Source organism: Gorilla gorilla, chromosome 7 (genome assembly GCF_029281585.2).
Source record: "Gorilla gorilla gorilla isolate KB3781 chromosome 7, NHGRI_mGorGor1-v2.1_pri, whole genome shotgun sequence".
Lineage (NCBI taxonomy): Eukaryota > Metazoa > Chordata > Mammalia > Primates > Hominidae > Gorilla > Gorilla gorilla.
In genome coordinates, this window is record NC_073231.2 from 53,060,216 (window position 1) to 53,087,930 (window position 27,715).

Below are 27,715 nucleotides of genomic sequence, written 5' to 3' on the forward strand. Positions count from 1 at the left end.
GCCTGTAATCCCAGCACTTTGGGAGACCGAGGCGGGCGGATCATGAAGTCAGGAGATCGAGACCATCTTGGCTAACACGGTGAAACCCCGTCTCTATTAAAAATAAAAAAAATTAGCCGGGCGTGGTGGCGGGTGCCTGTACTCCCAGCTACTCGGGAGGCTGAGGCAGGAGAATAGTGTGAACCCGGGAGGTGGAGCTTTCAGTGAGCCGAGATTGCACCACTGCACTCCAGCCTGGGCGACAGAGCGAGACTCCATCTCAAAAAAAAAAAAACAAAACAAAAAAACAGAAGTTCTCATCCTTGGCTATACAAATACACCAAGATCACCCGTGGAGCTTCTTAAAAATACAACCAACTACGTCACATTACTGGAGATCCTGCTTCACTAAGTTGGAGTATGGATGTAGGCAACCTATTTTGCTTTGTATTTTTGTTTTTTACGTTAACATACAGTAAATTTGACTTTCTTTTTTACTGTACAATTCCATGAATTTTTATACACATGAAGATTTGTGTAACTTCTATCACAGTTGGGATACAGAATAGTTTTAGCACCCCCCAAAACCCCCCCATACTTATAGTCACACCATTTCTCACATACCTAACCCCTGGCAACCACTGATCTGTTCTCTGTCATTTTAAGAATGTTATAAATGTGGAATGATACAGAATGGAGGCTTTTGAGACTGGCTTCTTTCACTCAGCATGCATTTAGGGTTTATCCAAGTTGTTGCATGTATTAGTAGTCTTGCTTCTTTTTTTGTTTGATTTTTTTTTTTTGAGATGGAATCTCACTGTATTGCCCAGGCTGAAGTGCGGTGGTGCGATCTGCTTATTGCAGCCTCTTCCTGGGTTCAAGCAATTCTCCTGCCTCAGCCTCCCGAGTAGCTGGATTACAGGCGCCTGCCACCACGCCTGGCTAATTTTTGTATTTTTAGTAGAGACAGGGTTTCACCATGTTGGCCAGGCTGACCTGGCCTCGAGCTCCTGACCTCAGGTAATCCACCTGCCTCAGCCTCCCAAAGTGCTGGGATTACAGGCGTGAGCCACCACGCCTCACTGTCTGTTTCTTTTTTACTGCTGAGTGTATGGATGTCGTATAGTTTGTTTAACACTCATTGAAGGGCATTTGAGTTGTTTCCAGTTTTGGCAGTATGGTTAGAGCTGCTATAAATATTCATGTACAGATTTTTACATAAACTTAAGTTTTCATGTTTGTCTAGGGTAGATACCCAGGAGTGGGATTGCTGGGTCATATGGTAAGTATATGTTTAACTTCATGAGAAACTTACAAACTGTTTTCTAAAGCGGCTATGCTATTGTGCATTTCTACCAACAGTGTATTTGCGTTCTTGTTGCTCCATATCCTTACCAACTCTTGGGAGTGTCAGTATTTTTAAAATTTTACCATGTTAATAGGTGTGTAGCATTAAATCATTATGGTTTTTCATTTGCATTTTCTTAATGGCTAATTATGTTGAGCACCTTTTTTTTTTTTTTGAGATAGCGTTTTGCTCTTTCACCCAGTCTGGAGTGCAGTGGTGCGATCTCGGCTCACTGCAACCTCCGCCACCCCAGGTTCAAGCAATTCTCTTGCCTCAACCTCCCAAGTAGCTGGGATTATAGGCACCCGCCACACCAGGCCCAGCTAATTTTTGTATTTTTAGTAGAGACGGGGTTTCACTCTGTTGGCCAGGCTGGTCTCTAAATACTGACCTCAGGTGATCCACCCGCCTTGGCCTCCCAAAGTGCTAGGATTACAGGTGTGAGCCACTGTGCCCGGTCTGAGCATCTTTTTTTATGTTTATTTTCCATGTGCATATCCTCTTTGGTGAATGTCTAAGTCTTTTGCCCATTAAAAAATTTGGTTATTTGTTTTTTTACTGTTGAGTTTTAAGAGTTTTTAAAGTATATATTCTAGATACAAGTCTTTGCCAGATAAACAATTTGCAAATATTTTCTGTAGCTTACCTTTTATTCTCTTAACATTGTCTTTCACAGAGCAATCATTTTAATCTTGATAAATCCATTTTATTTTTTTCTTTTATGTCACATGCTTTTGGTATTTTATCTAAGAACTCTGCCGAATCCAAACTCACAGAGAGTTTCTCCTATGTTTTCTGAAAGTTTGATAGTTTTTTGTTTTACATTTAGATCTGTCATCCATTTAAGTTAATTTTTGTATAAGGTGGGAGTTTTAGGTCAAGAGTTTTTTTTTTTTTTTTTTTTTGCAAATGGGTGTCTAATTCCAACACTATTTGTTGGAAAGATTATCCTTTCTCCATTGAATTGCGCTTGTACTTTTGTCAAAAATTAATCATCTATACTTCTGTGGGTCTGTGTCTGGACTCTATTCCATTGATCTGTGTTTCTGTCTTTAACACTTCATTGTTTTGATTATTATAATTTAAAATTCTTAAAATTGGAGATAGGGATTTCTCCCAAGTTATTCTTCTTTATTAGAATTGTTTTGTCTATCCTAGTTACATTGCCTTTCCTAACAAATGTTAGAATCTGTTTATGTGCAGAAAATCCTGCTAGAATTTTGATTGGCAGTGGATTAAATCTGTAGATAATTTTGGGGAAATCTTTATTGTTTTTATACTTTCAGTCGATGAACATGATATATTTATTGTTTTTTAGTTCTTTGATCTTTTTATCAGCATTTCTTTCAGTATATATTTTATATGTGTTTTGTTAAGTTCATACTTAAGAATTTTATTTTGTGGTGAGCTATTGTGAATTTTTTATTGTTTTTGTTCTGTTTTGAGACAGGATCTCGTTCTGTTGCCCAGGCAGTGGCATGAGCCTAGCTCACTGCAGCTATCACCCTGTGAGCTCAAGTGATCCTCCTGCCTTGGCCTCCCAAGTAGCTGGGACTACATGCATGCACCACCCTGCCTAATTTTTAAACTTTTTTGTAGAGATGGCGGTCTCACTGTATTGCTCAAGCTGGTCTTGAATTCCTGCACTCAAGCCATCTTTTTGCCTCAGCTTCCCAAAGTGCTGGGATTACAGGTGAACCATTGCACCTGGCTGTAGATAGTATTTTTTTTTAATTTTGGGTTTCCAGTTGTTCATTGCTAGTATATAGAAATGTGACTTTTGCATGTTGCAGCCTTGCTAAATTCATTTATGAGTTCTTAGAGTTTTTTTCTTCTTCAAGATTTCTTGGGATTTTTTACTTAAATAATCATGTAATCTGTGAATAAGAACTGTTGTATTTCTCTCTAACCTATATACCTTTATTTACTTATTTACACTGTCTGGGATGTTCAGTACAAAGTTGAGTAGAAATGATGAGAGGGTTTCCACACCCAACCAGCTCTTGGTTTTGTGTAGCTACTATTTATCATTCTCCTCTATTGCTAGATTACTGAGTTTTTAAAATCATGAATGGATGCTGAATTTTGTCAAATGATTTTTCTGTATCAATTGAAATGATCATGTGATTTTTTTCTTCTTTAGCCTATTTTTTTTTTTTTCTTGAGACGGAGTCTGGCTCTGCTGCCTAGGCTGGAGTGCAGTGGCACCATCTCGGCTCACTGCAAGCTGTGGCTCCCGGGTTCACGCCATTCTCCTGCCTCAGCCTCCCGAGTAGCTGGGACTATAGGCGCCCGCCACCACGCGGGGCTAATTTTTTGTATTTTTAGTAGAGATGGGGTTTCACCGTGTTAGCCAGGATGGTCTCGATCTCCTGACCTTGTGATCCACCCACCTCAGCCTCCCAAAGTGCTGGGATTACAGGTGTGAGCCACCGCGCCTGGCCTGTTTAGCCTATTTCTATGGTAGATTACAGGGGTTGACTTTTTTTTTTTTTTTTTTTTTTTTGAGAGAGTCTCGCTCTGTCACCCAGGCTGGAGTACAGTGGCACAATCGCAGTTCACTGCAAGCTCTGTTTCCCTGGTTCAAGCAATTCTTGTGCCTCAGCCTCCCAAGTAGCTGGGACTACAGGCAAGTGCCACCATGCCTGGCTAATTTTTATATTTTTAATAGTTTCACCATGTTGGGCTGGTCTCGAACTCCCGACCTCAGGTGATCCACCACCTGCTTCAGCCTCCCAAAGTGCTGGGATTACAGGTGTAAGCCACTGCTCCCGACCTTTTTTTTTTTTTTTAAATATTAGTTTTATGTCTTTAGAATAAACCCCAGTGGGTCATGGTATTTAATTCTTTTTATACCTTGCTGGATTCTAGTTAGTATTTGATGATTTTTGCGTCTATATTCATGAGTGATATTTGTCTGCATTTTTCTGTACTGCCTTTGTTCAGTGCAGTTCTGATGCTAACTACATCATAATTTGGTTCTGGAGTTGAGTCGTATTTCACAGGTTAAAGGCATAGTCCTTGGCAAAACTGTTTTCACTTCAGATACCAGCTAATGCTTGAGAGTTTCCAGACCACATGCACTTCTGACCAACTGGCTACAAATCCAGGGGTTCCTGTTATCTCCTCCGGTTACGTAGAGCAACTCACAGAACTCAGGAAAGTGCTATTTCAGGATTGTGGTTTTGTTATAAAGGATACAAATTAGGATGATTCAAAAGAAGAGAACTATAGGATGAGTTTGGAAGGGCCTCAGACACAAAGCTTTTGTGTCCTCAGAATGCTTTACCCTCCCAGCTCATTGATGTGTATCACTAACCAGGAAAGCTCACCCAAGCTTTGGGTGTCCAGAGTTTTTGTTGGGGTGTTATTACACAGGAATTATTGAGTGAGTCATTGGTCACATGATTGAATCTGAACTGCAGCCCCCTCCCCTGTTTGGAGGTGGGGCTGAGATCATGTGGTTCAAAGCCCAAACTTTACTCACATAGTTGGTCTTTCACTAATCCCTATCCTGAAACTGTCCAAGGGGTTCACCATGAATAATAAAGATGCCCCTGTCAGGAAGTGTCAAGGGTTTAGAGGCTCCCTCCCTGAACCAGGGACAAAGACCAACCAGATTCTTAATTATACAACAGTTCAGGCTGGGGATGGTGGCCCATGCCTGTAATCGCAGCATTTTAGGAGGTCGAGGAGGGCAGATGACTTGAGCCCAGGAGTTCAAGACCAGCCTGAGCAACATGGCAAAACCCTGTCTCTACAAAAAATACAAAAATTAGCTGGGTATGGTGGCACATACCTGTGTCCTAGCTACTTGGGAGGCTGAGGTGGGAGGATCATGGAGCCTGGGGAGGTTTAGGCTGCAGTGAGCTGTGATTGCGCCACTGCACTCCAGCCTGGGCAACAGAGTGAGACCCCGTCTCAGAAAAAAAAAAATACAACAGTCCAGTTTTGTTATCAAGATAATATTGGCCTCTTGAAAGCAACTGAGATGTGTTTTATCCCCTAATATTTTCTAGAGGAGATTGTACAGGATTGTTATAAATTCTTTTATAAACGTGGTAGAATTCTCAGGTGAAACCATCTGGTCCAAGATATTTCATTTTTGGTAGTTTTTAAACTATGAATTCAATGTCTTTAATAGTTATAGGACTATTCAAATGATCTATTTCATATTGGAAGAATTGTGGTAGCTTGTGCTTCTTGAGGAATTGGTCTATTCATCTCAGTTCTCAGGTCTTTGTATGTAGAATTGTTTGCACCTAGTCCCTCTTAATGTCTGCTGTGTTTGTAGTGATACCCTGCTTTATTTTTTCCTTCCTCTTGTTGGAGTTTCAATTTTATTGATCTTATCAAACAATCAGCTTTTTAAATTGATTTTTCCTATTTTTCTGTTTTCAGTTTTGTTGATTTCTGCTCTTGTATTTATTATTTTTCCTTTTTTTTCTGCTTGTTTTGGGTTTATTCTGTGCTGCTTTTCCTAGTTTCTTAAGGTGGGAGCTTAGATTTGCGACTTTTTTCTAATGAAGTATTAAGTGCTGTAAGTCTCCCTTTAAGCTGTATCCCATACAATTTTAGCTGTATCCCATAAAATTTGTTATATTTTTATTTTTATTGAGTTCCATGTATTTTTTAAAAATTTCCCTTAAGACTTCCTCTAACCCATGGATTATTTAGAAGTGTGTTGTTTAATTTCCAAGTGTTTGGAAATATTAGTTTTTCTCCATGATTCCTATTTTTATTCATTTTGGTAGAGAACACACTCTGGGCTGCTCTGCCTGTGGAGTAACCATTCTTTTATTCCTTACTTTCTTAATAAACTTGCTTTCACTTTACTCGGAAAAAAAGAACACACTCTGTATGATCTCAATTCTTCTAACTTTGTTGAGATTTGTTTTATGGCCCAAAATATGGACTGTCTTGGTGAATGTTCCATGGACATTTTAAAATAATGTGTGTCTGTTACTGAGTGGAGTATTCTATAAATTTATACCCTGCCGATTGATGGTGGTGTTCAGTTCTGTATCCTTAGTGATTTTTTTTTTGTCTAGTAGTTGTATTGTTGTAAGAGGGATGTTTAATTCTTCAGCTAAAATAGCAGATTTGTCTGTTTCTCCTTTTAGTTCTATCCATTTCAATTTCATGTTATTTTGAAGCTGTTTGTTATATACACATTTAGGATTACTATGTATTCTTGATGTATTTGACCCTTCTGTCATTGTGTAATGTCTTTTGTTCTGGTCATTTTTTGTTTTCAGTTCTACTTTATCTGATATTAAAACAGCCACGCCTGCTTTCTTTTGATATCTTTTTCCATCTGTTTACTTTCATCCTACTATATCATATAGGTGTGTGGGTATGTGTGTTTTCTTTTTCTTAAGAGACAGGGTCTTGCTCTGTCACCTAGGTTGGAGTGCAGTGGTGTGATCACAGCTTGCTCAAGGAGTCCTCCTGATTCAGCTTCCTGAGTAGCTGACACTACAGGCACATGCCACCATGCCCACCCAGCTAATTTTTAAATTTTTTTATAGAGTTGGGGTCCTGCTACATTGCCCCAACTGCTTTTGAACTCCTGGGCTCAAAGATTTTGGGATCATGGAGGACAGGAGGCCGGATTAGATTGCAGCTCCGGACAGAGCAGCATGTGGAGGCTTGCATTGTGAGTTTTAGCTCCAGATCGACTGCAAGAACAAACCAGCAATCCTGAGAGGACCCACAGACCCTCTGAAGGAAGTGGACTGCTTCTGCAGGACCCGGGAGATTTCTGCCCACCCTGGCCCCCAAATACTGTGAGTGCCCCAACTGCAGAAGTGGGAAAGGGAGACCCTCCTCTCCCAAACACACACCCCCACTGGAGAAGCTGAAGATCTGTTTGTGGGAGAAGTTTCTGACTTTACCTGGAGCTGAGTCAAGTTAGTTGAGCCAAGCGAAATACAGGGGTAGAGGAAGCAGCAGAAAGGCCCTGGGACCTTGCTGGGTCCCCAAGCAGCCCATTCCTGCCTGGCATCACAGGGATCCATCAGGAGGTTGGCTAGAGGAGCAGGGGGGTAAAACTCCACAGGGAGAAGGAATTCTCTAGCTGAATTCTGTAGCAATTTGAATGAGAAGCCTCCTAGTCAGAACTCAGGGGAGGACTTGAATCCATCTGCGGCTTGTAGACTTCACAGTCAGGGGAAGAACTAAAGTCCTTTTCTTTCACAGCTGGGAGGCGGAAAGCCTCAGGCAAGTTTTCAAGCTCCTTTTGCGCTTCACGTGGAAACAGACTTGGGGCTGTTGCAGGGGGCAAGGTGGGAGTGAGACTGACCCTTCAGTTTTTGTGGGAGCTGGGTGAGACCTGTGACTGCTGGCTTTCCCCCACTTCGCTGACAACCTGGATGACTCAGCAGAGGCAGCCATAATCCTCCTAGATACACAACTCCAGTGACCTGGGAATCTCACTCCTGTCCCCCACAGCAGCCACAGCAAGACCCACCCAAGAAGAGTCTGAGCTCAGACCCGCTTAGCCCTGCCTCCACCTGATGGTCCTTCCCTACCCACCCTGATAGTGTAAAACAAAGGGTGAGGTATATAATCTTGGGAGTTCTAGGGCCCTGTCTACTGCAGGTCCCTCTCCACACTACTACAGCTGATGCTTTCTGGAAAGCACCACTCCTGGCAGGAGGCCAACCAGCACAAAAATAGAGCGTTAAACCATCAAAGCTAAGAATTTCACGGAGTCCATTGCACCCTCCGCCACCTCTACCAGAACTGGCACTGGTATCCATGGCTGATCGCAGGACTCTGTTCAGACAAGCCCCAGTACCAAGCCTGGAGCTGGGTAGACTCGCTGGGTGGCTGGACGCAGAAGAGAGACAACAATCACTGCAGTTTGGCTCACAGGAAGCCACATCCATGGGAAAAGGGGGAGAGTACTGCATCAAGGGAACACCCTGTGGGACAGAAAAATCTGAACAGCCTTCAGCCCTAGACCTTTCTTCTTACCGAGCCTACCCAAATGAGAAGGAACCAGAAAACCAACCCTGGTAATATGACAAAACTAGGCCTGTCAGCATCCCGCAAAAATCACACTAGTTTACCAGCAGTGGATCCAAACCAAGAAGAAATCCCTGATTTACCTGAAAAAGAGTTCAGGAGGTTAATTCTTAAGCTAATCAGGGAAGGACCAGATAAAGGTGAAGCCCAATGCAAGGAAATCCAAAAAATGAACTCCTGGGCTCAAGTGATCTTCCTGGCTCAGCCTCCCAAGTAGCTGGGATTCCAGGTGCACACTATCACACCCAGCTAAATGTCTTCTAATTGTTGTGCTTGGACCTTTTATATTTAATGTAATATTTGTATATAAGGGCATAAGTCTGCTACTTTACTTTTGCTTTCTGTTGTTCCCTCTGTTTTTCGTTGTCCATTTTCATGCATTTATGTGGACCTCTTGAAAAATTTTTAGAATTCCATTTTGATTGTTCTGCTGGAGTTTTGAGTGTATCTCTTTATATTTGATTTTTGGTGGTTGTACTAGGCATTACATTATTCATACATAGCTTTTCACAGTATACTGATGTCAGCATTTTACCAGTTTGAGTAACCTGTAGAAAAACCTTAGCTCCATTTAGGTCCTTTTATCTTCCCTCTCTGTAGTATTGTCTTAAATAGTTTTTCTGCATACATTAGCAACCACATAAGACAGTGTTTTATTTTTTGTGTTAAATGTGTAACATAATTTTTAAAACTCAAGAGGAGAATAGTGTTATATGTTTCCATATTTTTACACTTCCCATTCTTCACAGTGTTTCAAAACTTATGATTTCCTTCGTGTTTGAAGAACTTTAGTTATTCTTTTAGGATAGATCTTGTGGTGACAGGTTTGTTTGTTTTTTTTGTTATCCTTCATCTGAGAAGATCTTGATTTTACCTTTATTCCTTTAGGATTTTTCACAGATTATCTATATAACTCTGGGTGACAGATCTTTTCTTTCACCTCTTGGAAATGTTGTGCCACAGCCCCCATTGGCTTCCATGGTGTCCAATAAGAAGTCCACTGTCACTGTAATCATTTTTCTTCTATCGATATTATGTCATTTCTTTCTACCTACTTTCAAGATTGTTTTGTCTTTAGTTTTCTGGGGTTTGATTCTGGTGTGTCTTAACTTGGATTTCTATCCTGTTTGGGTTTGCTCAGCTGAATCTATAGGTTTGTGTATAATACCAAAGTATTTTGTATTAGTGGTTACAACCCAAAGTTGGATCGTGAAGTCAATTTTGTGGCTTATGGCTAGTATTATGATTGGTTTTTAATAGAATAGAAAATGAAAATATATCCCAGAATAACAAGGATAATAATTAATTTTTTATTTTCATAACATATATGTAGGTGTTTTCTGGGATCCAGGATAGTGGTTTGCAGTCAGAAACATTGGAAAACTATTGATTAAGACCATTCACAAGATTTTGTTTTGTTTGAAAAAAGAGGCTAGTTAACACCCATGTATCTGAGACTCTGATGCTGATGAGCAAAAAGTATTTTTTTCTCCAAATCACCTGGGCTTCATAGTTTGTTTCTTCTAACCAGTTAAATTGTTTAAAAACTTATGAATCTAAGTAGAGGTTACACTTTGTATAAACTCAAAACAGATGGCTTTAGGAACAGTGTCACTTTCTGCCCCTGATGTTATATGTAATAATCATAAGTAGGGAAGGTATGCGAAGGAAAAGGAAAGAAAATAGCAAAGAAGAACAAGATGGTATTTTTTCTTTCTCTTTTAGTTCTCCAGAATATGGTAGCATTTATTAAATGTCTGCGTACTATGTAACTCACACTGTGCTGGATGCTAGGAATGCAAAGAAGAATGAAAAATGTCCCTGTTCTATGTAACAGATCACTAAAGCGTATTCTTCTGGTCTAGCTGAAATTTTGTATCCTTTGATCGCTATCTCTCTTTTCCCCATTTATGTACCTCCTCTAACTTCTGGTAACCCTCATTCTACTCTACTTCTATGAGTTTGACTTTTTTAGATTCCACATACAAGTAAAATCATGTATCTTTCTGTGCCTGACTTTTTTCACTTAGCGTAGTATCTTCCATTTTTTCACTTAGTGTAATATCTTGCCTATGTTGTCGCAAATGACAGGATTTCCTTCTTTTTAAGGCAGAATGGTATTCCATTGTGTATATTTTATTAGATTGTCTTTATCCATTCATCTGATGATGGATACCTAGGTTGCCTCCATATCTTAGCTACTGTGACTGTAATAAGTAATAATGCATTATATATTTCAGAATTACTAAAGGTAGATTTTAAATGTTTTTACAATTAAAAAAAGTATGTGAGTTGGATTTGTTAATTAGCTTGGTCATTCCATATAGTAAAAACATACCAAAACACCTCATTGTACCCCATAAATATATAATATATACAATTAATATGTGTCCATTAAAATAATAAAATTAAAAAATAAAAAAAATTTCCTTGCATTCAAGTAGCTCAGAATCAAAGGTAAGCAAATAATCTCAGTGCTTTATAAATAAGTGCCTTATAAAAATAGGTCCTTGTTTCTATGGGAGCACATAAGCAGGGATGATGAGTAAGAATGGCAAATGGGCAAGAGGCTGAGGCTGTGGAATAGTTCACCTGAGAGGTGAAGTTCAGCCTCCATCTTGAGGGGAGGAGTCAGGGATTGCCAGGCATATTACAAAGGAATTGATTTAGGGGACAGAGCCCTAGCTGCATTTTATTAAGCTCTATATCTGTTAACCATGTGGTTTCCTCATCTAGATTTTCACAACGCATTAAAAGAGCTTTCCATGATCCTGGCAATCCTTTTGTACCTCTAGGTAGCTGTCTCTCCCATTTGCCAAGAAGTTATTTCAAACCCCATTCTCTCTAAGCCTCTTTAACTTTTCCTATTCCAGGTATCCATCGCTGTATAATAAACCACCCAAGACTTAGTGGTGTAATGCAGTGATCATTTTATTATGCTTACAGGTTCTGTGTGTCAGGAATTCAGATGGGGCATGCTGCTGCTCCACAGTGTCTGGGGCCTCAGCTGGGCAAACCGAAATGACTGAGGGAGATGTGAATGGCCAGGAACTGGAATCCTCTGGAGCCATCTTTACTTACATGTCTGGTGCCTGGATGGTGATGACTTTGAAAGCTGGGCTCAGCTGGGACTGGTGACGGAACTATTTTTTGTAGCCTCCAAGTGGCTTGGGCTTCTCACAACAGGGCCAATGGGCTCCAAGAGCGGGTGCCTGGAAAGCCAGTATTCTATTCTAAGAGAATCAGGCAGGAGCTGCTTGGCCTTTCTGACCTAACCTCAGCTGTTGTTCACTGTCACTTCCACTGCATTTTGTTGGTTATAAATGAATCTCTAAAGCCAGCCCAGATTTAAGGGGAGGGGAATTAGAATATCTCCTGGTGGCAAGGTCACTATGTAGAAGAACAACACGTGGTATGGCAGATACCATAGTGGTCGTTTTGGGAAATATAGTCAGCCACACTCTCTCCCAGTTTTCAAATTCATAAATCTTGATTCTTGCTGAATATTGCCACTTGAATATCCCACAGTTACTTAAAATGAAACATGACCGTTAACTCTTCTTCACTCCTACCCCTCCAACTCTACCCCTGCACATTGAGAAAATGGCATTGTGGCTAAATACGTCTATTATCCAGTTATGCAAGCCAGAACCCCTTTTCTTCCTAACACGTCCCTGCCTTACTAGGTTAATGAGATTGTTCCATTCTTCTTCCTTGTCCATGGAATTTACATTTACTCATCCCTGTTGTCACCAGCTTTTCTTAGAACAGTGCTTGCACACACACAGTTTGAGACAGATCACAGAAATACTGAACTTTTGTTTTGCAGTCACATTCCATTCTTCAGACTTGGCTCAAAGCTACTTGTGATTAATTGGTGGCTGGTTTGATTCTCTTTCTAGATGATTTTCCTTTGTGAGTTTATTCATTTAAAAGGAGGAGGCAAGCAGGAAAGAAGCACAAAAAGATGAATTCCATAAGTATTTTTGAATACTGGCAGCATTATGGTAATTGATATATAGACTCCCAGAGTTACTGCTTTGAAGGAGACAATGCTTTGGATGTGTAGGTTCTCATGTGTTTATTACAAACTATCCATTTGTGGCTGGGCGTAGTGGCTCACGCCTGTAATCCCAGCACTTTGGGAGGCCAGGGCAGGTGGATCACCTGTGGTCAGGAGTTCGAGACCAGCCTGGCCAACATGGTGAAACCTCGTCTCTACTAAAAATACAAAAATTAGCTGTGCTTGGTGGTGGGCACCCCGTAGTCCCAGCTACTCAGGAGGCTGAGGCAGGAGAATTGCTTGAACCCAGGAAGAGGAGGTTGCAGCAAGCTGAGATCTCACCACTGCACTTCAGCCTGGGCGACTCCGTCTGAAAAAAAGGAAAGCAAAACAAACAAAACTATCCATTTGCTTTTGAGAGCTTTCCTTAAATTACCACTTCAGTTTGCATTGAGTAGCTGCTGTTACTTTGTAAACTATACTATATATAAGACAAAACTGATGTAATGAGAGGTAAATACAAATAATTCATAGTGTATAGATAATAGAATTTGTTGAATCCACATAAATATTATTTTGCGGGTTGTATTTGTACTGTCAAAGTGGAAAAAGCAGCTAAACAAGTTGATAGTAAAAATAATATTATGAGGGGAGATGTTTAATATACTTAGGAGATCAGGTATAACTCGCATATACTCAGTTTAAAAAGAAAAGTCTTTCCTGTTTATTAAATGTGTCCTGTGCCTTATAAACAGTGTTGATTTGGCTAGAAAATATTACATAGAAATTCCATAAATAAGCAATTGTTAAGTTTTAAGTTGTACGCCATTCTTAGTAGCATGATGAAATCTTGCCCTGTCCCACCCAGGATATGAATCTTTGTCCAGTGTCTCCATGCTCTATAAGCTACCTTCCCATTTAGTCACTTAGTAGCCATCTCAGTTATCACAACTGACTGTTGTAGTAGGGCATGCTTGTGTTCAAGTCACTCTTATTTTACTTAATACCCCCAAAGCACAAGAGTGGTGATGCTGGCAATTCAGATACGCCAAAGAGAAGCTTGTGAAGTGCTTCCTTTAGGTGAAAAGGTGAAAGTTCTCAACTTAAGAAAAAACAATCATATGCTGAGGTTACTAAGATTTGTGGTAAGAAAGAATCTTCTGTCTGTGAAATTATGAAGAAGGAAAAAGAAATTCTTGCTAGTTTTGCTGTCGAACTTCAAACTGAAATTTACGGCCATAGTATATGATAAGTACTTAGTTAAGATGAAAAAGGCATTAAGTTTGTCACGAAAGACATGAACAGAAACATGTTCTAGTTGACAGAAATCAAGTTTGATTTAATCTGAGGTTTCAGGCATCCACTGAGGTCTTGGAATATATCCCCTGCAGATAAGGGGGGAATGTAATCCTGATAATTGTAGAATGATATTTTTCAGTTCATTTGCACCAGTTATTACAAGTTTGCTTAAATATAGCACAATGTAGTGGGTAATACACTAGTTTAAGACTAGAAAAACAAGGCCGGGCGCGGTGGCTCACACCTGTAATCCCAGCACTTTGGGAGGCTGAGGCGGGCTGATCACCTAAGGTCAGGAGTTCAAGACCAGCCTGACCAACATGGAGAAACCCCGTCTCTACTAAAAATAAAAAAATTAACTAGGTGTGGTGGCGCATGCCTGTAATCCCAGCTACTCAGGAGGATGAGGCAGGAGAATCGCTTGAACCCGAGCAACAAGAGCGAAGCTCTATCTCACAAAAACAAACTAGAGAAACAAGTTTCTGGATCACCGCCTATCAGTTATCTGACCTTAGAACTGGCCATTATTTATTCTGATCCTTAGTTTCCCTATCAAGTTGATTGCAGATGTTCAGCTGTAAAAACTATTCTTCCACTCGTGGGCTGCACAAAAACTTATGGTAGGCTTTTGTTCACCCATGTTTTAGAATATAAGGAACCTTTATTATCTAGTAGTTAGTGAAGTTAGAGTTGTTTCTCATGCTCACAGTTATTTAGTGATATTTGGTATGAAAACATAGTGCTCTTTAGAATGTTTCATTTCCTCTGATATTCCTAGTTAGCGTATAATTTACTTAACTAGAATATCCTATTCTGTAATTATTTTACAAATGGGAATTCACCTTATAACAAAAACTGCCAGCTCCTCTTCTTCCCCTGCCTTGCCTTTTTTCCTGCCTTACTGGTTTGTAGTAGTATCTCAGCCTCTTAAATAATGATAATTTTTTTAAATGAAGAATACTTAAATTATTTTATGATGATTTAGGTCAGTCAACACAGCATTTCCTCCTTATCCATACATTTATTTTATTTTATTTATTTTTGACACAGAGTCTCATTCTGTCACCCAGGCTGGAGCGCAGTGGTGCAATCTCAGCTCACTGCAGCTTCCGCTTCCTGGGTTCAAGCGATTCCTGTGCCTCAGCCTCCCAAGTAGCTGGGACTACAGGCATGCACCACCATGCCTGGCTAATATTTGTATTTCGTGGGGTTTCACCATGTTGGCCAGGCTGGTCTCGAATTCCTGACCTCAAGTGATCGATGTGCCTCGGCTTCCCAAGTGCTGGGATTATAGGTGTGAGCCACTGCGCCCAGCCCACACATGTATTTTAAAGTGATAAAGATTATTTTTGATTGTATCTGTTGGTGAACCGTGCAATTTTAGTAACTGATATACAGATCTTAAATATCATTGTGAACCTTTATTAAAGTGGTATTTTAAATAGCTGCAGATAATATTTTTATACTATCTGCCTTCTAGTTCTACCAGTAATAAAATGGAAAGGGGTTTGGTTCACAGAAAACTAAACTGAAATACTGAACATCAGATGCCTGGCACACAGTAGGCAATGAGTAAATTTGTATGTATTGTATGAATAAGTTGTATGGATTGTGCGAATGAATTGTAGAAATTGTATAGCAAGGTGATTTGTCAAAGTCGCTTTTTAAAGGGTTTAATACAGTATCTGGTACGTGAAAGATGCTCAGTTAGTGATAATGTTAAATAATAATGTATAGGCCAGTAGTTGTTTATCATACCCCAATTTAGCACAGTTTGTTCAGTTTCTCAGATACACCTATATGGTAGAACGGTTAATAAACCAGAATCTGTAGTTAGATTACCTAATATTGAAACCTGATTAGCCATACGTCCAAGCCATGCAGCCTTTGGACAAGTTGTTCAACCTCTCTTCCTCAATTTTCCAGTCTTTAAAATGAAGATATAATAGTACACACCTCATAGGATTGTTGTCAAACATAAATACATTAGTTGCAATGTAAAGTGTAATAGTCTATGTAAAATTTAGTATATGTAAAGTGTAGTAGTACTTGGCACACATTTGAATACCTTTTTTCCAAATTTCAGGCAGATTTAGTCAATTAGCCAGATCCCCCAATATATTAATTAATTAATTTTTTTTTTTTTTTAAGAGATGGTGTCTCACTCTGTCGCTGAGGCTGGAGGGTAGTGGTGTGATTTCGGCTCACTGCAACCTCCGCCTCCCAGGTTCAAGTGATTCTCTTGCCTCAGCCATCCGAGTAGCTGTGGTTATAGGTGCGCACCACCAGCACGCCTGGCTAATTTTTGTGTTTTTAGTAGAGACGATGTTTCACCACGTTGGCCAGACTGGTCTGGAAGTCCTGACCTCAGGTGATCCGCCCACCTTGGCCTCCCCAAGTGCTGGGATTACAGGCATGAGCCACTGTGCTCAGCCAATTAAATTTAAGGGTCTTCTATTACAGGCAGGATTTGTCTAATTTATCTGATACCTTATAGTATAAATAGTGAAAGGGAAAATTTCCCATTAAATTGAGCATGTGTATTTTATAGGGCCTTGTATAGTCATAAATAGAAAAATGAGTTAAATATCAATGCACAAACGTATTTAAGAAGTTATAGTTCTGGTCTGATAATCTCCCTGGGGTAATCACAAGGTTGGTGCATTGAGGTGTTTTTCCTCCTGTCCCCAAACATCTGCCATATATTTTGTGACTTCAGTATAGCATACACATTATTCTGTTGTGATTTTTTTTTTGGTGGGAGGACAGAGTCTTGTCTTGTTCTTGTGCCCAGGCTGGGTTGTAGTGGAGTCTAGTGGTTATAGCTCACTGTAACCTTTAACTCTTGGGCTCAAGGGACCCTCCCACCTCAACCCCCTGCCCCACATAGCTAGGACTGCAGGCATACACCACCATGCCCAGCTGATTTAATTTTTTTTTTTTTTTTTTTTTTTTGTAGAGATGGGGTCTTTGTTGCCCAGGCTGATCTCAGACTCTTTGCCTCAAGTGATCCTCCTGCGTTGGCCTCCCAAAGCACTAGGATTACAGGCGTGAGCCACTGAACTTGGCCCTGTTCTTAATATTAATGCTTCTGCTTAATGTAACTAGTTACTTGACAAAAAAGGAAATGCTTTGAGAAAAGGAAATGCGTTGGGAATTAACAATCTGTAACTTCACCTATCCTTATGTTTGTTAATGTACCTATTCATATAGTTTTATATTATTTGTGTAAATTAAAAAATTTAGATGAAACAATTTTAGCACCTAATTTTTATTAAATTTGCATTCTTTCCAACTTTTTGTAGACGTTCCAAATGAGTTTATAAAACTTAAGAAATTACTCAGTCTTTCTGCTGTCCAGTTTTCTAATGTATGCTTCTTTTTTTTTCCCCTCAGAGGAAATAAAAGCGGAAACTGAAAAACAGAGGTTTGTGGGATTTCTTTTCTTTAGTAAAAATAATTTTCAAACTTGTCAGTCTTGGTCAAAATAATATAGTCATCTGTATTTTAGTGTGGCAAATTTTCTGCATGTGAGTTTTATAGTAAAATCAACTTTAAAAATAGGTTTTAAGAAATACAATTATATAAAAACAATAAATACAATTATATTTCTTAAAACCTATTTTTATATATATTTATAAAAATGTATGCATATATTTTTTTGGAGACAGGGTCTCGCTCTGTTGTCCAGGCTGGAGTGCGATGGTGTGATCACAGCTCACTGCACCTTCTGCTTCCCAGGCTCAAGTGGTCCTTCCACCTCAGCCTGCCGAGTACCTGGGACTACAGGCAAGCACCATCATGCCTGTCTAATTTTTTGTAGAGATGGGATTTTGCCATATTTCCCAGGCTGGTCTCGAACTCCTGGACTCAAGTGACCCACGCACCTCGGCTTCCCAAAGTGCTGGGATTACAGGCATGAGCCACCAGACTCTGCTCTAAGCATACTTAAAAATACAAAAAGATTCTCATATAAATAAGTATATAAAGATACTTCCGAAATACCATAAGATAGGCTTCAGAGTCTTTTCTTAAAGACTTTGATTCATATTTGGAAAAATTACTAGGTTTTTTGATAGTGTTGGCCTTTTTAGGACAATATTGAATAACTAAAAAAACTCACTTTGACTTAAGGACAAATAGAAAGGCCATTGCTTTTTAAGGTATTATGATACCAAATTTGTTAAGTGACAATAAAATATTTCTGTAATAGAAGCACCTTGAATTTTACAGTTTTTGTAGACCAGTTTTGCAGACAAGATTTCAGTGTCTTGTGGTTAGTCACAGCTCTGGCCACTAGCTTTTGACCATGTGGCAAACCACTTCACTTCTCTGGGCTTGGGTTTCCTCTCGAAATATGGGAAGATAGAGGACTGGTTTAGCAAGATTCCTTTTAGAACTGAAATTCTGTGTTTCTACATGGGTTTATCATCAATATTATAAATGTGATACGCTATAATCAGACTTTTCTTTCTCATTTAGTCCTCCTCATGGAGAAGCAAAAGCTGGATCAAGTACCCTTCCACCAGTGAAATCAAAGACAAATTTTATTGAAGCAGACAAGTACTTCTTGCCTTTTGAGTTGGCATGCCAGTCCAAATGTCCTCGCATAGTTAGTACATCTCTAGATTGTTTACAGGTATGTCTAAAATGGCACTTTCTAAAAACTGTGTACTTTGAATGTGTTTCTAAAACATTACTCACATTGATGATTCAGACATTTCCATGAAAGCTTTGAATACTCTTTTTTGTGGTAAAAAATCCAAGTGATTTTTTATATTTAAGACAGATAATAATAGTTGCAAAAAGATATTTCTAGTTTAATAATAACAATCATTAACTTAGTGGGATATAAAATCTTTACTAAGTTTATCAATAATGAAAAGTGTTGATTTGGTCTCTTCTCATCAGTGAAATGCAAGACCTGTAATACTTTTAACCTGCTGCCGACTTTACATACATCACCATTTGCAAATAATTTTTCTAAGTGTCTGTTTTTTTTTTTAATTTTTTGAGACGAAGTCTTGCTCTGTTGCCTGGGCTGGAGTGCAGTGGCATAATCTTGGCTCACTGTGACCTCTGCCCCCTGTGTTCAAGCAATTCTCCTGCCCCAGACTTCTGAGTAGCTGGGAATACAGGTGTGTGTAACCATGCCCAGCTAATTTTTGTATTTTTTTTTTTTTTTTTTTTTTTTTTTGAAGAGACAGAGTTTCACCATGTTGGCCAGGCTGGTCTTGAACTCCTGACCTCAAGTGATCTGCCTGCCCGTCTTGGCCTCCCAGAGTACTGGGATTACAAGCGTGAGCCACTGTGCCTGGCCAGTGTCTGCTGTTTTATATGAAGCAATAGGTTAATATTGGCAGCTTAATATAATTTAATATTTAACTGCTATACTTTAGTGATGGCAGTCATTTATGTCAGAAAAATTTCTGAACTCTGTTACCCTGTTTGACACATATACAGAGGATCTTCATAGATATTATATTTGTAAGACAAGTTTCTAAGTAGAGGAATACTTCTCTTTTCAGATGTTCTCACTATTTGGGAATTATATGTATTCAACTATAATTAAGTGGCTAGGAAAAGACCATATTATTTGTCCTTAAGGATAGGTTAAAGATAAGTTCATCTGAATTGTGATCTTGTTTTCACTGGAAAATTAGAATGATAATATGTAAAGCCTTCCTTCCAGGGTATACTGATAATGATGAATGAACAAATCTATGATTTATCTCAGCTAGTATATGGAAACTGGGTTTTTTATACATATTGATGTTGATGAATCATTTGGAAAGAGATTGGGGGTCATATAAAAGCATGAAGATAATTTTCACAAAAGCAGTATCAATAAAACCTTGTTTATGTGGAAAGCAGCAAGCAATTTTTTTTTGTTTTTTTTGTGACAAGGTCTCACTGTCACCTACGTTGGAGTGCAGTGGCGCAGTCTTGGCTTACTGCAACCTCCACCTCCCAAGGCTCAAGCAGTCCTCTCACCTCAGCCTCCTGAGTAGCTGGGACTATAGGCATGTACCACTACACCCAGCTAATTTTTTATTTTTTGTAGAGATGTGCTTTCCCCGTGTTGCCCAGCTGGCCTCGAACTCCTAAGCTCAAGCAGTCCACCCAATGTGGACTGACAATGTGGGAGGCAAGCAGGCCTCCCAAAGTGCTGGGATTACAGGCGTGAGCCACTGCGCCCAGCCACAGTAAGCAATTCTAACTCATCAGAGACAGGTTCTCCAAGGCCTGACTTCCTCAAAATATTACCTGATGGTTTTATTGTGGTTATTGTTCCATTTTTGTGATTATTACAAGTATAAATAACTTTGCATATTTGAATAAAGTTTCTACAGAAAAAGTTGGTATAGCTTTGGCTTTGATAATACCTTTATGTTTTTGTGTAAAAATTTTTATGTATATTCAATTGTATACTGTAATTTTAATGTATATTGCATTAGTATGTATAATATTTGTTACCTTACTTAGGATCTTTGTTTTCTTTCTCCATTTTAGAAACTTATTGCTTATGGGCACTTGACTGGCAATGCTCCAGATAGTACAACACCAGGCAAAAAATTAATTGATAGAATTATTGAAACAATATGTGGCTGCTTTCAGGGCCCTCAGACAGATGAAGGAGTTCAGCTGCAGATAATAAAGGTAATTATTATATAAAGTAAAATTGTTATTAATAATCTGTATCTTCAAAATTCAGATGCCTTTCACCTTAAAACATTAGGAAAGATCATTTTATATGCATTCCAGCTGTAATACAGGTTATTTGAGGCCGGGCTCAGTGGCTCATGCCTGTAATCCCAGCACTTTGGGAGGCCAAGTTGGGCGGATCACTTGAGGTCAGGAGTTTGAGAGCAGCCTGGCCAACATGGTGAAACCCCCATCTCTACTAAAAATACCAAAAAAATTAGCTGGGCATGATGGTGGGCACCTGTAGTTCCAGCCACTCAGGAGGCTGAGGCAGGAGAATCGCTTGAACCTGGGAGGCGGAGGTTGCAGTGAGCCGAGACCATGCCACTGTGCTCCAGCCTGGGTGACAGAGTGAAACTCAGTCTCAAGAAAAAAAAGAAGAGGTCATTTGGATGCTTTCTAGACTCCATATTAGGGGATTTTAATGTTGTATGCCAAGAGTTTGTTAGAGGAAAACTATGTTCTCATATCTCTTCTTTTGAAGGTCTCAGTTTAGACTTAGTCCCTAGAGTCTTCCAAAGTTTTTCTGTTTCTGGCATGTTTTTCATATGTATATATACATTCCATCCATCAAACTTTAGGGTAGTTCTTAAAGCTGTGACCCCTCTAGTTTCTTCTGTACTGTTGGACCTTTCATAGCCTGTCCTCTCAACTCACAAATTACCAGGTGGACACTACTGGTCCGCCAATTCTCCTGATATCGTTGCACCCATCCATCTATTGAACTTGCTCAGCAAAACCCTGTTCTGAGTTCGTGCTGTAATGTACTTGTTTGATTGAATTCCTTTGGAGAAAAATTAGTAATATTTTCATTCTGTTACAGATACTGAGTTCTTAATGTTATTGCTAATGGTAGTGGTGGTATATTTTTATAGCAGTAAAATTTTCATGTGCTATATATAGTACAGTACTTTTGAAATTGTTTTTACATGTATATATGAAGTGTTCTTTCATGTGTGAATACAGCCCTTTTGGAGCCTTTCAGTTTTATAGTTGTGTTTACTTCAGAAGCCATACAATATCTTTATTCTAAAAAAAAAAAATACTGGGCATGGTAGCTCCTGCCTGTAATCCCAGCACTTTGGGAGGCCAAGGCAAGAAGGTTGCTTGATCCCAGAAGTTCGAGACCAGCCTGGGCAACACAGCAAGACCCTGTCTCTACAAAAAATAATTTAAAAATTAGCCAAATGTGGTGATGTGTGCCTGTGGTCCCAGCTACTCAGGAGGCTGAGGTGGGAGGATTACTTGAGCCCAGGAATTGAGGCTGCAGTGAGCCATGTTCACTGCACTGCACTTCAGGCTTGGCAACAGAGTGAGATCCTGTCTCAAAAAAAAAAAAAAAAACAGGTTGATCATTTTGACCTATCATGTATAGTTTCATGTCATTTATGGTTTAAGATAATGCCCATTAATGCTGACCCTGCATAGCATTGTACAACATAAAGAAGACAAAAGATAAGAGTCTTTGCTCTTGAGAAATTGGAAGTAACCCAATATGTGAAAATTCACATAGGTTAAATTTGTTCATTTTATTGAAGTATTTGCCTTAGGAATTTGTTTTTTAATTTGGGACAGTCTCACTCTGTTGCCCAGGCTAAGTGCTGTGGCATGATCACAGCTCACTGTAGTCTTGACCTCCCTGACTCAAATGATCCTCCCACCTCAGCCTTCCAAGTAGCTGGGGCCACAGGTATATGGCACTTACGCCCAGCTACTTTAGGATTATTTTAAATGCTTTATTCTAAAACATTTATAAACCTCTTCAACAATAACAACAACAGCACAGTTATTGAGTTCAGTGTGTTAAAAAAGATCTCAGAAAAATTTAGAGGCAAATAAGACACAATGTGTATCTTCCCAAGTTGATGGTCTAGTTCAACAGATATCTCATGTAACGTATCTGTGCTCTGCTGTAACAGCTTTCATGCTGTGCATTTTAGTAAGTTAAATAGTATTTTCATTAAAATGAAACCTTGGTTGAAACAAATCAGTTAAATGGTTTTCAGATTATGTGGAAATTACTGCCACAGTGAGGAAAACATCAAATATTTTAACAGTTGATGATATATTCAAGGCCAGTAGAAATTCTGTGTATACTACCCGCAAGTGGTAATTGTTTCTGAAAGTTTTAATTGTAATATGAAAATGCTTAATTTTTGTGCTGAAACTCTAGATGCAGAAAATCACTTTAAGGCTGGGTGTGGTGGCTCATGCCTGTAACCCCCGCAATTTGGGAGGCTGAGGTGGGAGGCTTGCATGAAGCCAGGAGTGAGACCAGTCTGGGCAACAAAGAGAGACTGCATCTCTACAGAAAAATAAAACAAAATTAGCCGGGTGTGGTGGTGCTCACCTGTAGTCCCAGCTACTCAGGAGGCTGCTGTGAGAGGATCACTTAAGCCCAGGAGTTCAAGGCTGCAGTGAACTATGATCACACTACTGCACTCCAGCCTGGGTGACAGAGCAAGAAAGACTGTCTCCAAAAAAAAGAAGAAAAAGAAAATCTCTCTAACTTTTTCCTTTTTTTTTTCTTAAAGGCTTTACTTACTGCAGTAACATCACAACACATAGAAATTCATGAAGGGACTGTACTGCAAGCTGTGAGAACATGTTACAATATCTACTTAGCAAGCAAAAATCTCATCAATCAGACAACAGCCAAAGCTACTCTCACTCAGATGCTAAATGTTATCTTTGCACGCATGGAAAACCAAGCAGTAAGTATTTTAAGAAGAGAGAGATTGTATAGAACACAACAGGCATTAAATATAGAAAGGAGTTTATAGTAATTAGAGTGAAATCTTTGTACCTGTAGAAAAGAATGTCTTTTATTTACATTTCCACTTACTGGAGATTTGTGGGATTGTGTTTTATTTTGTTTTGTTTTAAGGTTTACCGACTTAACTTTGGACAAAGTATTTTTAGTTTTCACAAATAGAATGTGAAATATGCTGATTGCCATCTTCCTTGTGGAAGTACTTATGAATTAATACTTTTATTGCATTCAAACTTAGTAGAGTGTAATGTAGCTATAAAATACTTAATCTAATCTGAAATAAAATTATTCATTAAGCCTTAAAAAAGTATATTTCCGTATTGATGAAATACATTTTTCCCCCATATGATAAAGGGGCATGATATTCCTTATACTTTCCACTGCTTCAGGTTGATTGTTAAGAGATCAGCAACTAGAGAATTGTTTTTAAATGCATAGGTCTTCACTATTAAAAATCAACATCAAGCTTCTTATTTTGAACTCTTTTTAAATGTAGAGAAAAGTTGCAAAAATTTTTCAGAGCAATCCCTTTTACCCTTCACCCTGCTTCCCTTAATGCAGTTAACTTACATACCTACATAGTACAATTATCAAAAGCAGAATTAACACTGGTACAATACTGTTAACTAAACCACAGACCCTGCTTGAATTTCACCAATTTTCCCACTAATGTTTTAAGATTTGACCCAGGATCCCACATTGTGTTTAGTATGCATTTAGTTCTTATGTCTTAGTCTTCTCCAGTCTGTGACAGTTCCTCAACTTTTCCTTATCTTTTTCATGATCTTGCTATTTTTAAAAGGATACTAATAATTTATTTTGTTGAATTTTCCTCAGTTTACTTTTTGTGATGTTTTCTCGTGATTAGAATGAGGTTGTGCATTTTTTGCCAGAATATCTCTGAAACAATGTTGTGTCCTTTTCAGTGCATTTTGTCAGGACTTCATGATGTTGATATACCTTAATGTTGGTGATGTTAACCTTGATCACTTGGTTAAGGTAGTTATCTGTCAGGTTCCTCCACTATGAAGTTAGTAGTTTTTCTTTTGCAATTAATAAATATCTTTGGGGAGATATTTTAAGACGGTGCAAATACTGTTTCTCTTCAGATCCTCCCCTCACTTCCTCAGTTTTAATATCTATCAGTGGATCTTGTTGGCAACAGTTAATTATTGTGGCGTTTCCCTAATGATTTTCCTGTTTCTCTCTTCTGTGTTTATTAATTGAATTTCTCCTCCCTTAATTTATTTAATTATTTATATCAATCTGTAATCACAGATATTTATTTTATTTTATGGTTGTAATGTGTGCTACAGTTACTTATTTTGTTGCCCAAATTATTACAGTTTTGGCCCTGTGTCCTTGTGACCAGCTCCCATCCTTTTTTGAGTACTTCCATGCTTTCTGGATTCTCAAGATTTTCCAGGCTCATTTTGAATTTTCCAAGCTTCAGCCTTGGAATCAACCACTTCAATAAGGAGCTGTAGCTCTTTTGATTGGAGAATGGTATTTAGAAACCAAAATCTGAGTGCTAGTTGTATTCATTGTCACTCTGTGTTATTGCTTCTAGGCCTCTCAGCAGATAGAGTTAGGAAATATATGTTTATATGCTATCCCTTCCGTCCCACTCAATTCCTACACCTGTATGTGACTTTCCATATGTAGGTAATAAAACCATGTGTTCATACTGATATTTCCGATTCCAGTGCAACAATACAGGGTTCATTTCAGTCTTCTCCCTTTATTTGTAAACTTCTTTCTCTAAGCAATGAGAAATACGGCTTTTGTATTCTAAATACATTGATTGTTCAATCCTATTATACCCATTAGTTTTAGAATTGCTAATCATTACCAGTGTGAGAAACAAATTTACTAAGTAGATTATAGCATTTATATTCAGGTTTTTTTGTCTTTAGCCTTATCCATTCAAAATATTATTTTCTAGTTACTTAGATTAGTTCCTTTCTTCCCCACACTCTGCAATAGGGTAATGCTGTTCCTTTGTGATAATAGTTAGACTCATTTGTTACTCTCTGCTTTTCATTTTTGGTATTCGTCACATCCTGGTTAGTTTTAATTACAGTCATCCCTCAGTATTCATGGGGGATTTGTTCCAGGGCCCTCCCATGGATACCAAAATCTGTGGATACTCAAGTCTGTTTTATAAAATGGTGTAATATTTGCATATAAGCTACACACATCCTCTGTATACTTTAAATCATCTCTAGATTACTTATAATACCTAATACTTTGTAAATAGTTGTTATACTGTATTGTTTAGGGAATAACGACCAAAAAAAAAAAGTTGTCTGTACATGTTTGTTCAGTACAGACACAGCCATTCTTTCCCCCCGCCATCAGTATTTTCAATCCCTGTTTGGTTGAATCCACTGATGTAGAACCCATGGATACACAGAGGGCGAACTGTACTTATTTATTTTTTAGGTATGTAAAACATTACTGTGATTTAAGAGTCAGAGCTGTACAAAAGGTCTACTCAGAAAAGTACCGATTCCTACTAATTCCTACCACTGCATTCCTCTTCTTCCCTTCTTTCCACCCCTTGAATGTAAGACGGAAGCCACATGTCTACCTTATAATCAGAAGCGGTCACATTGTGGAAAGGGACTACACAAGGGAGTGAAAATTGAGAGGTGGACATCATTGGTGACCATCTTGAAGACTAGCTACCACACATGCTATACATTCTCTTTTGTATTTTGCTCTTATCATTGAGCAGTATGTCCTAGAAAGCATTTCATATCAGTCCTTAAAGACCTTCCTCATTCTTTTTTATAGATGATGGTACTTTAGGGTATAGCCTATTATCTATTAAGTCACTCTCCTCTGTAGTGGCATTAATTTATTTCTAATATTTTGCAGCTACAAACAGTGGTTTTGCTGCTTTTTTTTGAGGACATAAAATATTTTTGTCACTTTTTAATAACAAAGTTTTATTGGTTTGATTTGATTAACAGACTTTTTATTAAGTTCCTTATATGTTCCTGGCACTGTGCTAGGCCTCACTTATACAGTGACGAGCAAAACCGACTTGACTATTACCTTTGAAGATCTTAGGAACATTTGAGGCAAAGAGTTTCCCTTAAACAACTGTAGAACTGAGTTATGATAAAGGCTATGAACATGTATTGTGTTACAAAGGGTATTTAGTTCTGTGCTATGGATAATTATAGAAAAGGTGGAAAAGAGGGAGAGAAAATAAGGGGAAATGGGATACAGATGACTTAACTTCCACATTTGCTAAAATCTTCTAAGCCAGATGTTGAATTCTTTGGTATTAGCTACTGGTAACCTTAATTTTCCCCTTCCCCCACAAAATAAAACTCCTTACAAAGCAAATCTTGTCAGACTTTATTATTAAAATCCTTTAATTCAAGCTTATTTTATAAATTCGTGTAATTCTGGCATTTCCACCTAACCTGGAATATTACTGGAGAATATGAAATGTTCATATTTAGTACTGTATAAGATTTATCTTGGTGGAAATTAATTCTGTGAGACTCATTCTTATCAGGTCTTGAGGACCAAAAGAGATGTGTGAGAGCAATAAAGTGCTAAAAAATGAAATCTTGTGATCTCAGTTAATGTTTCTAACATTTTGTGAGCCAGTTTTACAGACAGTATTATATACATAATAATGACAGTTTTTTCTAAAATAAAATTCAGACATTTGTAGATACAGTTTTTTTCATAATTATTAGATGGCTAGGCAGAGTGATTTAAGCCTTCATTGTAATTCTATTAAATGTAATTTTAATTTTTTTATTAAAAGATATTTGACAAGGTGACATAAGAACATGCTCCAGAAGGATAAACACTGAAAAGTTGCCTCCCACTCTTGTTTTCCATTTTATTTCCTAATCTCTACCCTCTATAGGTAATTGTTAGTACTAGCTTCTTATGTATTTTTATAGACTTTCATTCTGTATGTATAAGCAAAAGTGAATGTGTGTGTGTGTGTGTTTCATTCACACAAACACCAAATACAGTGAAAATGCTATATAGTGAAAGTCTTTCATCTCTGTTCTTATGTGCCAATTTCCAGCCACCTAAGAAGTAAACATTGTTCATTGTTTTTAGTATAGTTTATGTTCTCCATTTCTGATAAACTTTAATTTCCAAGCATAGAGAGAATGGCACCTTATAGAGAGGATTGTTGGAGGTAACATTATCCTTCCAAATTTTAAACAACTTATTTTACTAATATTGGAAATTTTATTTATTTCCAGTTACAGGAAGCAAAACAAATGGAAAAAGAAAGGCATCGGCAGCATCATCATCTGTTACAGTCTCCAGTAAGCCATCACGAGCCTGAATCACCTCAACTTAGATATTTGCCACCTCAGACTGTTGATCATATATCCCAAGAACACGAAGGGGACCTTGACCTCCATACAAATGATGTAGATAAAAGTCTTCAGGATGACACAGAGCCTGAAAATGGATCTGATATTTCCAGTGCAGAAAATGAACAGACTGAAGCTGATCAGGCAACTGCAGCTGAAAGTAATCTTCTTGAAAAGGGGGTTTGGCGTGTGTGTTAAGGGAAATGTGT

General features: G+C 38.5%; 1 protein-coding gene across 4 annotated transcripts in view; it reads left to right on the forward strand.

The window, feature by feature from the left end:
* ARFGEF1 (ARF guanine nucleotide exchange factor 1) overlaps positions 1-27,715 on the forward strand; it is a 146,762-nt gene that overhangs the window by 21,940 nt on the left and 97,107 nt on the right. For all 4 annotated transcript variants that reach the window (XM_031014013.3, XM_055349454.2, XM_055349450.2 and 1 more), the window contains 5 exons: positions 17,058-17,088; positions 18,144-18,300; positions 20,175-20,321; positions 22,901-23,080; positions 27,390-27,666. In XM_031014013.3, coding sequence (XP_030869873.1) covers positions 17,058-17,088; positions 18,144-18,300; positions 20,175-20,321; positions 22,901-23,080; positions 27,390-27,666 — 792 coding nt within the window. The remainder of the gene's footprint in view (positions 1-17,057; positions 17,089-18,143; positions 18,301-20,174; positions 20,322-22,900; positions 23,081-27,389; positions 27,667-27,715) is intronic.